Source organism: Barbatula barbatula (assembly GCF_947034865.1).
Source record: "Barbatula barbatula genome assembly, chromosome: 12".
NCBI classification, from domain to species: domain Eukaryota; kingdom Metazoa; phylum Chordata; class Actinopteri; order Cypriniformes; family Nemacheilidae; genus Barbatula; species Barbatula barbatula.
In genome coordinates, this window is record NC_136775.1 from 1,302,697 (window position 1) to 1,318,557 (window position 15,861).

General features: G+C 38.2%; 2 protein-coding genes across 5 annotated transcripts; one reads left to right on the plus strand and one right to left on the minus strand.

Moving 5' to 3' along the window:
- Window positions 1–535: 535 nt before the first annotated feature.
- LOC306901375 (uncharacterized protein C1orf232) lies at window positions 536–8,658 on the minus strand. Its single transcript, XM_079469060.1, has 7 exons — window positions 8,401–8,658; window positions 8,138–8,331; window positions 5,119–5,305; window positions 4,843–5,030; window positions 3,407–3,484; window positions 2,955–3,064; window positions 536–1,946 (listed from the first exon to the last, which is right to left on the minus strand). The coding sequence occupies exons 4-7, from the start codon at window positions 4,921–4,923 to the stop codon at window positions 1,598–1,600; spliced, it is 618 nt and encodes a 205-aa protein (XP_079325186.1). The 5' UTR covers window positions 4,924–5,030; window positions 5,119–5,305; window positions 8,138–8,331; window positions 8,401–8,658; the 3' UTR covers window positions 536–1,597.
- A 1,650-nt stretch (window positions 8,659–10,308) lies between these two features.
- LOC306901925 (leukocyte elastase inhibitor-like) lies at window positions 10,309–15,606 on the plus strand. 4 transcript variants are annotated; one of them, XM_079470129.1, is made up of 9 exons: window positions 10,309–10,395; window positions 11,195–11,371; window positions 12,141–12,620; window positions 12,735–13,016; window positions 13,152–13,271; window positions 13,372–13,489; window positions 13,596–13,738; window positions 13,813–13,980; window positions 14,880–15,606. In XM_079470129.1, the coding sequence occupies exons 2-9, from the start codon at window positions 11,204–11,206 to the stop codon at window positions 15,282–15,284; spliced, it is 1,884 nt and encodes a 627-aa protein (XP_079326255.1). In that variant the 5' UTR covers window positions 10,309–10,395; window positions 11,195–11,203; the 3' UTR covers window positions 15,285–15,606. The 4 variants fall into 4 exon arrangements, with proteins under 4 accessions (XP_079326255.1, XP_079326252.1, XP_079326254.1 ...); XM_079470128.1 differs by having other exon boundaries at window positions 10,327–10,400; XM_079470126.1 differs by having other exon boundaries at window positions 10,309–10,400; window positions 12,141–13,016.
- The last annotated feature ends 255 nt before the right edge of the window (window positions 15,607–15,861 follow it).

Below are 15,861 nucleotides of genomic sequence, written 5' to 3' on the forward strand. Positions count from 1 at the left end.
CAATATTCGTGGTGAGCAGGTGAAATACAACAACGTGAACAAGCACCACGACTGACTTCTGATTCATTCATTCATGTTCCTCAAACAAATAACAAACCATGTTATAAGACCAGTGGGGTTAAAGGTTTTAAACTTACGATAGGAACAGTCTTAGTAAACAACACAAACTTCATTCCCTCTAGTATTGTAAGAGACGATTTAGCATTGACGTCATCACCGTATCGTTACTTTATATAATCATATGAACAAAACACACGTGTAGATAGTGTAGCGTGGATAGCCCGCAGCCCCTGAAAGGCCCAAGATGATGTCATCATGCGCCAATGAGCATTCTGGACGGCATCGAAGCCGAGGTTTGTTCAAATATTTAGTGAATGTGTCGCTAGTCAGTTTTATACAAAAAAAACTAGTGTGAACTGATAAGTGTCCAAGTTGGCACCACTGTGTATTTGTTTGTGTTATAGAGCAGGCGGCGCCCCCTGCTGTCTAGTGGCAGACATTACAGTCAAACCCAACCTGAGCTGAACACACTACTGCTCTTTCAAAATTCATTTATTCTGAAAACAAACACGAGACATTAAGCTGTAAAAGGAACGTAATGAGAACTTGCTGTCTTTGCAACATAACTTTATTATGCCATAAAATGAAACTAAAAGGCTGGACAACTCATTTAACAAGACTTAAAGACAGAGCAAGCTTTGAATGTAGATGGACAATAGAAGTAGACAGAAAGCACATTTGAGACACCGTGCATCTATCACATTGAACACAAAGAGAAAAGAAACATAAAAAAGGACACCACACTGCATTACAGCCGGACACATATTCTGTAAACACCTCAAAAATAAAGACAAAATAAATAAAGATATAAAATATTCTCTAACTGTGGTCAACATGGTGCTGGCAACAGCAGGGTAAAGCGTTCAATGTATAACCCAAACTTACAATTTAAAGTGTCTGACAAATGCATGAATGTTTTGTACTTGCAGTCCAATACACAACACATATTGTGCTTGATAAAACACACACACACACACACACACAGGATAACACGTATGTTTTTCCTTATTGTTAGCGTGTTCTGGTACTTTAGATGATGTTTTATTCGGTTGTATCATTGAAAAATAAATCTGTAGTTTCTATTGATGTTATTCTTATAAAATATATTTTATGGTATTTTTTAAAATGAGCTTAGCTTGCATTCTTTGCATGAATCTTTTGATGACTATTAATGGAATGCAATCTTTAAGATGGAGTCATCTACATCTCAAATATTCATTCTTTGGTCTTATAATTCCCTGATGTGTTGTTTGTTTTTCCCTAAAGGTGAAGTGTGTCATTTTTTGTACCGCTTGCATCATCGATTCCAACCAGTTTCCACCGTTTGGACGAACAAATAGTGTTGAAAAGATATTTCAACATTTGAAAAAATGACACACTTCATCCCCAGAAATCCAGGTTTACCAATCCAGGCCAAGAGAGACTGCATAGTTTTTTTACCTAGTTCAATACACTGTGATCATCATATGCAGGATAAAGCGCTGAACCCTCCTCTAGTTTTTTTGTATTTATCTGCCCTCGTCTTCCCGGCCATTGGTTAGTTGCTCTTGGCCATGCTTCTGGTCTTCAGCTCAGCCAGCTTACTGGTGACAAAGTTCCACTTGAAGGTTGGCGTGTCTTCGTCTCCTCCCAGTGTCGCATACTTGGAAAAGCTGTTGCTTACCCCGCCTTCCCCGGCGCCGCTTTCCTGGCCGGCCCGAGTTTCCCCGTCTTCCCCCCTTCCTCCGGTCTCATTCTCCGCCTCCTGGATGCTGCTGTCTGCTTCTGCCTCCATTCCCGAGGCGGTCGATGCCTCCGCCTGGTGCCACTTAGTGGCAAAATTATCCCAGAATCCTGTGGTGCGCATGTGGGGTCGCGGTGGCTCCTCTGGTTTCATTGCCAGCGGACTGCACACAAAGATATGAAATGTGAAGAGAAATCTCCATGACGTCGTTTAGCCTGATTACATCATTAAAAAAAGTTTTCAATCCCAAGAAAGGAATTCTTAGCAATTCTTCTGTATGATAATTGTACTTGATCTTTTACATTGGGATGAAAAAAGTACATTAATAAAAAATATAGTGTAACCGTAGATGTTTTACAAGTGACTGGAGGCTTATCATTTTTTTTTACATTTAGTCATTTAGCAGACCCTTTTATCCAAAGCGACTTACAAAGTAGAGAAAATTCTTGAAGGAACCTAACCTTAACCTAAGCTTCTCTCAAAATTTCTCAACCTAATGCCATAAATAAGACTAAAATATACATAATTTCTATACATAATACATAATAATCGTTTTCTTCTGAAGACATTTATGAACCAACTAGTGTCATTGGGATTATTTTAATGATGAATGTTTGTGCTGAAAGTTACTGCATTTTGTTAAAGTCCCCATGAACCGAAATTTTGTCTTTACTTCTGTGTTCTGACACATTTCCGAGTGAAAAGTAACTTCAAAGGACAACATCAGTGGGCGTGGCTTGCGCGTTTCACTGCGAATTGATTGGATGTGTAAAAACAGATGTTGCATTGATTTTGAAATGAAACTGGCAGCAGACTGACAGCTGAAGGGGAGGAGTCAGCGGATGCTCCAAGCTGTTTAATTTCAGATTTTAACTGATGATTATGAGGACACATGAATTTTAAAATGAAAATGACCCACATTGATAAGCTATATATATTTCTTATAAATGCTGCAATATTTCATGAAAAAATAAGAATTGTCATTTTTATTTCACTGGGACTAATATATTTGATTGTGTCATGAGGTCATATACAGTACATGTGGCGTGAGGGTGAGTAAACAAATGAAAAAATTCCTGTAAGGCAAAATACTCTGGCGTTTTCATTATAAAAGTGCCTGCTAAATGAATAAATGTCACAATGTAAAGTGTTATTGATTATTTTCCCATACTGATCTGCAACAGGCTGGTGCTCCGTCTCTGCCTCCAGCAGCTGGTGTTCATCATCCTTATTAAAGAGACCTGAAACACTCTTCCAGCCCTTCACACTGGCCCCCTGCATCTGAGGAGAAACATGAGGACACATTCACAAAAAACATAACGTCCAAATGCACTACAATAAGCAGTTTCGTATAAATATTAACTGTGGTTTTACTACAAATAAATCCCAAACATTGTAACTACAGCAAAACCATGGTAACCATAAAATTACCACAAAATTGATACAGTAACTAAAGAAAAATGTTTTTGTGGAACTGTGGTTATACAAAGTCAAATAAAAAACACGGTCACTCCAGTTTTAATAAAACCACGGATCATTTTCACGACGGGCACACAAATAGCATATTCAATATGAACAGCATCAACATAAACTACATTAAATTCAACAAATGAATAAACGTACTCGCTTGGCCAGTTGTGACATTGCACTGGGAGCATCGTCTTGCTGGATGGGAGTCATGTCTTCAGCAGCATCACAGACCTACGCAAACATCCAGAAAAACAATGACAATAAACCCGACAGCTTCTTTCTTCTGCGGGACAGACAAGAAGACATTTCAAAGAACGTTGATAACCAACATTGAACTCCATTGACTTCCATTGTATGAACACAAAACCGTGGACACAATAAACGATGACAGAATTGTTTATTTTTGGGTTAAGCAGGTACATGAGAAATGTGATGTAAATGTTTTGTCTCCCTCTTGTGGTGAAACTACACCTGTTCTGTGTAAAAATCTTAAGGGTATTAAAAAGCCTGTTTTGTACACAACAAATAGCCTGATATACATCTCAATGAAGTAATTTGTTGGATCTGTAATCGCTTGTCATTGTTGCGTGTCGTATCTGTTTCGCGATGTGGAAACTATGTGAGCTGGCTGTTTAAAGAGAAGACAGGTGAGAACCGTGTGGAATCTGCCAACGGTCCACACACACCCTCGTGTATATTATCTGTCTGGAATCAGTCACTGGAATGCCATCCTATTCCAAACGCCGAGTCGAGATCCAGTTACAGGGCTTTTGAAAAGTGGGTCAAGGTTTCCTTTCATCAGGCTTTTAAAAGAATAGTTGAAATATTTGAAGGCATATTGAATTCGTTCTTCAAACACGTGGGCCCGCCACTCGATATAATCTTTCAAAAAAGTGTTTGGGAATTTACGAGTCCTGACAACACCTACAAACAATCATGAAGTACTAAATGCAACTGTAATTTCAAGTCTTTTCTCTCTTTAGTTGCTTTCCTGTTGTTCAGTGGTTAGAGCGAGGCGCTAGCAAAGCCAAGGTCATGGGTTCCATCGAAGGGATTGCACACACTCGGATGCAAATGTGTAGCATAATGCAATGTAAACCGCTTTGGATAACAGCGTCTGCCAGATGCGTAAATGTACTTTATGTACCTTATTTTATAATATGCAAACGCTATGAGACTTTAAGTTGTTTCATTAGATTAAAGTGATGCAATAAGACAATTATGTAAAATGATGCGAAAAGAACATTTTACAGTAAGACTTTTAATATGCTGATATTCTTGATTTCCTATGGGGGGGATTGCATTAAACTAGTTCTCATGAAGTCCTATAGGGAACCGTGTGTTCCAGTGGATCTCAATTTTCATTTGCATTAGGTAAGGCTGATTTAGATATGCATACATGTACTGGAATCCTACACACATACATTAATATTCAATGTGAATTATTCTCAACTTGTACTTCTACATTTTATGATGTTCATATGAACACCTAAATCTCTCTGACCAGAATGGGCAGGGTTACGTTGTAATAATGATTTACTTTAATGATACGCTCAAAAGCACGCAGTCTGTAGAGTTAGTAGATTTACCTCCTCCGCTGGCTCGTCCTCCGTGTCTGGGTTGAGGGTCTTCATCACTTTACTCTTATAGACTTTCCACATGGGATTCATGATGGACACCTTCAAAAACTCCTCAATGTGTGCCAAACGTCATAAAAAGACACAACCACGAACTCCAGGCCTTCGACTGGATCTAAAGATCAATATGCCTGTTCCATCTGTGAATGCATGAAAGATAGATCACGCAAGACAACATCTGGATTTTACATCAAAATCAGCATTTCCTCGTTGTGTTTCTACATTCACCTGTGTTTAGAAAAGCTCGATGTTCGAGTCGAGTCCTTGATTTCAATGTGGACGAGAAGATGAAAGAGGCGCGCACACACAGTGACATGCCTCAGAAGCCCAGCATTGGTTACCTGGAAACAGGTATGGGTTTCCTACTGAATATTTCAGGCAGGTCTGCTAATAGTTAAGACGTCAATGATGGTTGCTGTAAGAAGCGCATGTAACATTAACCCCACACACTGAACATATAGAGATAACCAAGAGGTCAGACATTGATGATGTTTCATTATACTTTTTGTTTCAAAATATTAAAATGTATACTTTCGATGGTTTTTTCGACAGTGTTGCAAGATAAAAAAGAAAATACATTTAAACGAAAGAATCATTGTATTTGAATATCTGTTATATTATAACATTATCCAGAAAACTGAGTTTAAAGTTCTTTAAAGTTAAAGTAACTTTCATTTGTGTGAAGGCCTTACTAGACTTCACCTTGATTAAATCCATAGAAGTAAATCCTGACAGCATCCAGCTAGCAGAATGAAAATAGATAACATTTGTCGTGTAATTTCACCCGACACATTGGTTTCCTGTAGCTTGTTCATGGTAACCTAATCTGAAGTGGACTGCAGTGAAATATATGGAGACAGATGTGACATAAAATATATGCTTTTGGGGTGTCCGTTACATCTGGAACATCTAATGCAGTTCTGCTAATATTAGAAGACAATAATTGCTTGTGTACAATGAATGTTTTCACATTTTTGACACGTAATGTATTACACATAAGTACGCCAATAGAGGTCATTCTAAAACGTTTGCATCAATGTAAATTCCCTATTTGATGTCATTTTTTGATTTATTTACTTTTACTTTGAAACACCCACAGGCTGAAACATTTAAAAGTGTGTTTGATGCGGAACTGTGTTTTGGCGAGACCTCACACATGCACACCTGGCAGATCTCTCAGAAAACATGTGCTGCATTAGGTTTCGCTTGTTTTCATTATTCAAAAGGCTCTGGAACGGCTATTCATACCTGGCAACCGAATCCCTCCTCTGTCGCACACAGATCAACCAATCACAACAGCCCTGAAATGACATGGGCTGACCAATTGTGGTAATATTTGTAATGTAAATATACTTTGGTGGATAACAGCGCGGAATTAGACAGATTTCTCTTTTATTCAATGTGTAATGCTTGTTTTTCCCTGCCATGATTGGTGAAGGGTCCATCAGGTTTTATCAAAGGGGCCTGTCACTTTTAATAACACCATCTATTGCTGCAAATCTTTTCGTGCACTTTTTTTGTCTTTTGGTGGTTAATTCATTCATGTGCTTAAAAGCCCGACTGGGCAAATAGGTTTGCTTGAATAATAAAAAACTGGAGAAATGTTTGAAACTTGATTGAAAATTATTTTCCAATTCTCTATTGCTAATGGTGAACAAATGCCATCATTTCCTCTCAAAAACAATAGAATTTTCACATATTTTACAAGTTTTAAATGACAAAAAGTATTTTATATGTTGTTTGAATCAATGTCTGAATGTACTAGTATTATATACTGGCATACTGGTAACTGTTCATTAAACTTGAAAAGGCAGGTTTTAGGGCCGGGCTAGTCAACTGGCTGCCCACGGGCCAAATGCGGCCCACCAATCATCTTTACCTGGCCCGCCTGGTTTTTGCTTCTGCAACGGACCTACAAACACGCCGTAGGCTACGTGTCCGCCTTCTTTCTGCATCGACAGGCAATGATCTCTAGGCGCCAGTGCCCACACGCGTGTTGCTTGTGTAACCAAGACAAGAGCCGAAGAAGAAGCCGCATTTGAGAAGCATTAGCAGTGATAGTTAATTAAGTAAACACTCACTTTTGTTGCAGCATGAGATGTTTACATTTATGCATTTGGCAGACGCTTTTATCCAAACCATTTTTCCTATACATTTGTTTCTAAGTATGTGCAATCCCCTGGGATCGAACCCACGCTCTTACCACTGAGACTCATCTTCTGACTATTCACATTTCGTTCTCTACTCTACATACATACATTACTTTATTCATTCATCTTATTTAAAAATGTCCGACACAAACAATGAAATTTGCCACGAAAATGCTGAATCATCCGCTCAGATAGAAGTGTTAAATACAGAAGAACGAATCATTTGCTTGTAAAATGCATAAACTGAACTTTAAAGGCCCAATTATTTTGCTGTTTTTGAGGCTTTGGTTATGTTTTTGTGTGTTTACCAATGGATGTTCATGTTTCTAATAAAAAAAACGCTTTATATTTGACATATTTTAAGTCTATTATTCACCGCTGTCCCTCTTCTAACAAAACGACTGGATTTCTTCCGGTATCGATAAAGTCCTTCCTTCCGAAACGCTCAGATCGGTAAAGCTGACCAGGTCTGTCGCGATTGGTTCCCCGCTTCGAGTGTGTGTGTGAAGATGTCCCCCTCTCAGTACACATGACAGCAAAGCAATTAAAAGGCAACGTTGAATAGACTGTTGAAAATGCAACATTTCAAGTTGAAGTCATTAAGTGCTCTGCCTCAAGCATCAAGTTAAAGTGGCGTGAGAAGTGATTTTGGATATAAAAGGGTGTTGCAATGAAACTAAAGTCTATAAACCATTTGTTTACTGTGCTGTGCCTAGTTGTCCCGTTTCCATCACAGATCCCCGCTGGCACTCCAGCCGGGCATTCCAGTCGCATCAGATGATACTTTTGTCAATAGTGTATATATAGACAACATTAATGAAACCAGTTTCAATGTAAATTAATCTTTGTCATAGCTTTCCATAAGCCTGCAAGAGTTCAATGTCTAGTTTTTAAACAAATCAGTTCAGATTTTGAGTCTTGTAGCATTTAAGTCACGATCTCACCATCCAACTTGGCAATACCACAATCATTCCTTCCAAAACAGCCATGAACCTCTGAGTCATATTTGATGAACAGCTGTCCTTCAATGATCACATTGCAAAGACACGAGATCCTGCCGATATGCCTTATTCAACATTAGAAAGGTTAGACCCTACCTCACTGAGCATGCGGCTCCTTGTCCAGGCCCTGGTCATCTCAAGGTTGGACTACTGCAATTCTCTCCTTGCTTTTCTTCCTGCAAAGGCTATCAAACCACTTCAGCTGGTTCAAAACCCAGCAGCACGCCTCATCTTCCAACAGCCCAAAAGGTCTCATGTGACACCCCTTTTCATCTCTCTCCACTGGCTACCTGTTGAAGATTAGATTCAAGTCACTGATGTTTGCCTACAGGACCATCACTGGATCTGCGCCGACATACTTTCACTCCCATCAAGAGCCCCCGCGTTCAGCAAACCAGCGGCACACTGTATTGCCTTCTCAATATAAACCCAATAAATCACAGAAATGCAAAATAACAGAAGAAATTAGGATACGGTAAAAACAACTGGCCCACATCCTATTTAAACTTTTGGAATCTGGCCCTCACAGAAAAGTAGTTGAAGACCCCTGTTTTATGGTTTATCTTTTTACACACCACTGACTTACTGTGAAAGTAACCTGGGCTGCGTTCAGCCCCGACAGAACGTTGCGAAACGTTTTTAACACACCCTGTGGTGGTGATGCAAGAGTTGAACTATGGCATCTTAGAAGGCCATTCTTTGTGTTCTTTTTGAATAATTTTCAGGGCCAGACGAAATCGTTATAAATGTGTTGAATACTGCAAAATACATGTCTTATCATATCTTCAATTGTTGCACACCAAGCTGCAGCAGACACATCTGTAAACAAGTTTACTTGGACCCATTGTGCATGATGTCTCTTTAAAACCGCATGGGTTATATACATGTTGCTGCAGGCTGGGCTGACATTCTTGACACACTCACCAACCAAGAGAAAACGTATTTTAAACCCTGTTGCACACCGTTTCCAGGAAACATGTCGTTCAATTAATTATGTGCACAAGCAAAATTCAACATATCAAGATTGTGTGGCTTTTGTTTATGAACTACAACAGTTTCCTTTTAGAAGTTATAATGACTTTATATTTGTGCCTATATAGAACAATAAATGTTGATACAGATAAAGAGTTGGGGAATTTGTCTCTTCTGTTGAATATAGTGCTTGGTGTTATGGTGTGACCGTTCTTGTTTAAATTGTCAAAATGTTTCCCACAGTGGAAGATTTCTTGTGACCTGACTGGGGCTTGTTCTGTCATTGTTATTTTATGAGACTGTTCAGGTGAGGCTTTTCAAACCCATGGGCTGGAACTGTCGTGGGTATCGGCATGACCAATGTGTGATAAAATATATTACATCCCTCTTTTCACCAGAAGGATTAAAATCGATTTATTTGCTTACAGAACAATGTTCTCGGATCCAAACCTATTAAAATAGGATTAAGTTAACTGAAGTTAATTCAGAATGATGTGATGTTTGTCATCCAGTTATGAAATGTGAGCATTAATGAGGAGGTATTTTCTGAGAACAGTTGGTATTTGTGAGTCTTTTACTGACCGAGCGACAGTCTCTTAATAAATATGTAATTGTTTGGCTTCAAATTAAAACAATACGGCATGCAAAAACATGACACACCCAGAAAACACCATTCTTTCTTATTGCACAATGTGCCAACAACATTATTACACCCAAGCTGTTTATTTTATTGTTATAGTTTATTTTATTTGTATGAAATGATATGTGTAATTAACTGTGAATGAAGGGAAAATGTATTTAGATTTTGAAGTGTATTAACATTGCCCAAGAATATAGTAAATTGAGCTTTTATAAACACAAAGCCAGATGTCAAAGAAATTGCATTTATTTTTATTTTATGGAAAGATTTTAATCAGTTAACTTGTTGAAGAATGTTTGTTATAGTATTTGATGTTCTAATTCATTAGCCGATGCAAGTATTGACCTCCGGAGGGAGGTATATAGCCCCTTCTTTATCTGGGTACACAGCCAGAATATCAGTGTATCAAAAAACTGTTAAATTTGTGCATTTTAACTAAAATAATAATGCTTTCTGCAAAGCATTGAACAGGTGTGTTAATGTGGGAACATCTAAATGAAAAGGTTTCTCTCAATAATTTGAAAACATGCCATTTATATAACTGCATTATCGACAGAATGCAATCTTTATGGGTGAGGTCAGGTAAATTATCAGGTATCATTTCTTGCCAATGTGGGAGGGCTAGCAGGGAGAGGTTTTCATTTTAGCGTGAGACATCATTTATTAGACTGACACCCATAACAGTTATATCATTCGCATCTGACACGCAGTGGAGATTCAGGGTTCCTGCTAACTTTTACAGGCATAGTAATGATTTTATTGAATCTCTTTGTTTTGTTAAAAAGTATGGCATTGCAATTGATTTATGAATATACTATTTATAGTATTATATATATTTTAATGTATCATTGATTGATTTAGACAGACCAGAATCAAAAGCTTAGTCAATTTGAAATCGATGTTTATATGAACGCTGTAAACGTTTTCGCTGTAGTTATGCAGCTAGATGCCAGTAACTTGCTGTAGATTTATATTTATCTTATTTATTGGCAACAGTTTGTTCAAAGATAAATGAATATTAAACATTATCAAGTCTTTATCTTTACAGAAAAAAATTATAAAATCATAACCTTATGCAAAACATTCTGGGAACCAGAAAACCACATAAACCTTTTTCAGTCTTTTTTTCAAATTTTGGTTCCCAGAATGCTTTGCATGAGGCTGTTATTTTATAGGTTTTTTTCTGTAAGGATAAAGACGTACTTAAATTATCATTTATCTTTGAACAAACTGTTGCCAGTAAATTACATAAATGTAAATCTTTAATGTAAATGTAAAGTTACTTGCAAACTGCTGCACTTAATACTGTAATTTCTACCTTTTTACAGTGAAGCAACTTCTCTTAGCGATAGATCACCTTATATTTAAATATTAATATTTATATATATTTATTATTTGATGAACTATCCTCCTAGAGGCAAGACAGATGTCATTGTGAATTGTCATGTTATTTCTTCTTCAGTGTTGTGGGCTTAAATGGAAAACGTTCTGTTCTGCATTGTTAATGTATAATTCGTCATACATCTTTCTGTTTTTTTCAGGTTGTGAAAATGGAGTCTTTTTCTGCAGCAAACACACAATTCTCTCTCAATCTGTTCAAGAAGATCAGTGAGACAAACACAAGAGCAAATGTCTTTTACTCTCCTCTCAGCATCTCTTCTGCTCTGGCTATGGTGTCACTCGGTGCCAAAGGAAACACACACGATCAGATGTTAAAGGTGATGTCACATAATATAGATGTCTGCACTTTTATGATCATTTTCTCATTGTTTAAGAACTTTTGCAAGTAATGGCATAATAGAGAAGAAAATAATTCAAATGTGATTAAGAGTTAAGGTTGAGTCGTAGTCCATAGGCTACGCATTGCTTTCATTTATACATCTGCATCGTTGTCCATGTCAACATGCACTTACACATACAGAGCACTATTGCGCAATGTCCACAGGCATTTTGCTAGAGTAACCAACCTACAGTTTTATGACGAGTTGAAAAAGAAGCAGCTTGTTTTTTAGAGAAGCATTAGCAGTGATAGTAGCGAGGTTGTTAAATATCAATAATTAGATATTTATTTAGATAAATCAATTGGAAATGTGTATGAAGAAATGCAGCACTATAACAGATTTGTTTACCCGAGTGAGGGGTTTTAGAAGACCAATCACAGCGTAGAACTGACATATTACATTTTGGAGAAGTGCACACCCTTTAGGTTCGGTATATGGTCTTTATAAGGGTCCATAAGCATGGCGCTTTTGTTGTGTGAAAGTTCAGGCTCTGTGCAAGTAACAAAGAAATGCCTTTTTGACTGTTGTTTTTGCATTTACTGATCAAATGTCTGCATGCATTAACCAGAAATGACTCTAAAATGTCAGATGTGGTTAACATAGTCAGATTTATATTATTTCTAGTGCATTTCAAGTTATTCAGACATAGTGTTTTGAGCACCTGAAGTTATGCTTAACTCTTTATTCTATCATCAATGCTGTGTAGGTGATGTGCCTTAACAATCTTGTAAAACCTGACACTGTGACTTCAGCACCTAGACCAACAGCTCAGTGTGAACCTCCAAAGCTGCAAGAACCACTAAAGCATCACATACCTGGTAAGGGTCAGTGTGAACCTCCAAAAGTACAAGACCCCTTGAAGCCCCAGAAACCTGTCCAGGGTCATTGTGAACCTCCAAAGGTACAAGACCCCACGAAGCCCCAGAAACCTGTCCAGGGTCATTGTGAACCTCCAAAGGTACAAGACCCCTTGAAGCCACAGAAACCTGTCCAGAGTCAGTGTGAACCCCCAAAGGTACAAGACCCCTTGAAGCCACAGAAACCTGTCCAGAGTCAGTGTGAACCTCCAAAGGTACAAGACCCCACGAAGCCCCAGAAACCTGTCCAGAGTCAGTGTGAACCTCCAAAGGTACAAGACCCCTTGAAGCCACAGAAACCTGTCCAGAGTCAGTGTGAACCTCCAAAGGTACAAGACCCCACGAAGCCCCAGAAACCTGTCCAGGGCCATTGTGAACCTCCAAAGGTACAAGACCCCTTGAAGCCACAGAAACCTGTCCAGGGCCATTGTGAACCTCCAAAGGTACAAGACCCCTTGAAGCCACAGAAACCTGTCCAGAGTCAGTGTGAACCTCCAAAGGTACAAGACCCCTTGAAGCCACAGAAACCTGTCCAGAGTCAGTGTGAACCTCCAAAGGTACAAGACCCCACGAAGCCCCAGAAACCTGTCCAGGGCCATTGTGAACCTCCAAAGGTACAAGACCCCTTGAAGCCACAGAAACCTGTCCAGGGTCAGTGTGAACCTCCAAAGGTACAAGACCCCTTGAAGCCACAGAAAACTGTACAGCTACCTGCTTCTGTCAAGGTTCAGTATGGATTCTTACAAGAGATGTATTTGTTGTGTTCTTTATGGACATGTAGATTTCTTCGGTTGTGTCTTGATCTAGGTCAATAGTTATATTTATCAATTTGATATTAACTGAAGTATTTTACTCTGCAGGAGGATCTTATTCATTCCAGCTTCAACAAGCTCATGAGTGAGTTGAACAAACCAGGAGTTCCATATATGTTGAGTCTTGCCAATCGTCTCTACGGAGAGAAATCCTTCCAGCTTACAGATGTAAGAGCAGTTGATTAATTAAGAACTGAAATCATTCTTACTCATATTAATTAATGTTCTGTGCTCTAATGTGACTTATTTCAATCGATTTATGTTAAAGAAATTCATTAGAGACTCACAGAAATACTATCAAGCTGGACTTGAGTCTGTGGACTTTAAAACAAATGCAGAAGCTGCAAGAGTCAACATCAACAACTGGGTGGAGAAGAACACACAAGGTTTGATACAGTAAAATGATTCTGAACTGCATATGTCATCAATGTGTGAATAGAATATCAATAAGTTTTTTTATGATTATTCCTTAAAATTGTGTTTTTGCATTAGGGAAGATTAAGGACTTGCTGTCAAAGGGGGTGGTCAGTGCAATGACACGTTTGGTCTTGGTGAACGCCATCTACTTCAAGGGCAACTGGGATAAAAAGTTCCTCAAGCAAGCTACGGTCGAGAAGCAGTTTAGACTGAGCAAGGTGACATTAAATGTTCTTCTTGTGTTCTTTAGATGAAGTTCAGTATATAACTTGTTCCCATCGGTGATTGGCAGAATGAAACAAAGCCGGTGAATATGATGAACCAGAAGTCAAAGTTTCCTCTGACCTTCATCCCAGAGGTGAACAGTCAGATCCTGGAGCTGCCGTATGTCGGGAAGAACCTGAGTATGCTGATCGTCCTTCCAAACCTGATTGAGGATAACACCACTGGCCTTCAGAAGGTGAGACAGGAGGGAGGTTTGGTGGTGCAAATGTTATGCTTTGTTTTTGTTTTTAAAGGGTTAGTTCACTAAACAATGAACATTCTGCCAACAAACATGACCTTTGTTCATATTCAGAACACAAATTGAAATAGTTTTGATTAGATCCGAGAGCTTTCTGATCATCCCATAGACAGCAAAGCTACTTGCATTTAAATTGCAGAAAGTTAGTCGAAGAACTCTCGTTTTAAAGCTGCAGTCCTTAACATTTGCCTCTATGTCGCCATCTGGGATTTAAGCATGAAATCGCAGTTATTTTATTTGACATGGGTTGTGCTTTTCCTGGTTCAACAACAGATGATTTCACAGATGTAATCAGAGTATGAGCTTAAAGATTTTTACATTGCTTTCTCCAATTGATTGTTGTGATCAAACAGATCAAACGTTACCATAGATAGGACATTTTAAACTATAAGTGACGTCTGTATCCACACGATATACCAGCTGTTTCTGCTGTGTTCTGATTACGGACGTGACGTCCTGACACAAAGAGGAACTCCAGTTTCCAGCGAAAACCGACACAATTGTGTACATTTTAAATCATTAATATGGGCTCAAATTTTTTTATGAATCGGGGTAGGAGAAGTTAATAGTTTTGATTGCTGATGTGTTTGTGTTCTTGCTCTCTTGATTTATGTTTATTTTTAATAAAACAAGATACAGATAAAAGCTTTGATATCATTTTAAATGAAACAATGCTAAGCAGAATCATTTTTACTTTTGGACCCTGTTTTCTGGAACCTCACTTTTATGTGATGTGACTTTATAAGGTAATTTACAGACAAAACTGCAGTTCACAAACGTTTCTAATTCATAATTTTATAACAACAGACAAACATTAACATGATTATCTTATTCAGCTGGAGAAAACACTGACCTATGAGAAGTTAATGGACTGGACCAAGACCGACAACATGAGTGTACAAGAGGTTCAGGTTTCTCTGCCCAAATTTAAGCTGGAGGAAACGTACGACATGAATAGTCTGCTGAAGAGTCTGGGAATGGTGGATGCTTTTGATATTGCTAAGGCAAACTTCTCAGGCATGTCCACCAACAATGATCTGGTTCTGTCTAAAGTGATTCATAAATCTTTTGTTGAAGTCAATGAAGAAGGTACAGAAGCAGCGGCGGCTACTGGTGTTGTCATGGTTACCACAAGCATGCAGTATCCACCGGTCTTTAATGCTGATCACCCGTTCCTGTTCTTCATCAGACACAATCCCACCAACAGCATTCTGTTTTACGGACGCTTCTGTTCTCCATGAGCTCTTGCTGGTAGTCTTTTGGGAAGTTTAGCAGCTGAAGGTTCTGATTTGGTTTAAATGATTCTTACAGTGATAGTTCTGGACTGGGGTGGTGATCATGGGTTTCTCATATGTATCAAAGCTTTCTACAATAAAATAGCTTATAATTTATTTTATTGTCGTTTCTACTCAATAAAGGATCAATATAACACTCTTTTGCTTTAAAAAGTTAAATTCCAATCAAGTGCATTTTACTACAAAGTCAATAGATGTTTATTTGTTGCATTATTTGACTATGTGCAGTTTGTAATCATTGAATCTAATAAAATGTGCTATATTCATGATGTTTGTATGTATATTTACAAAGTGTACAGAAGGCATGAGAAAAGTTAATTAATTATGATAAAAACAAGTTGCATAAGTTTTGTTAGAATAAGTAGATTTAGTTTGAAGTGTGATAAAGGTGTTTAGCAGCCAATCGTAGTGCAAAACTGTTGGAGGTGGATTGTGTTGTTTATATTCATGTGCTTCAGTCAACTCACTTAATATGTTTCCAACTTTACAAAAAAAATATGGAAATTGAATTTTTACGTCATTA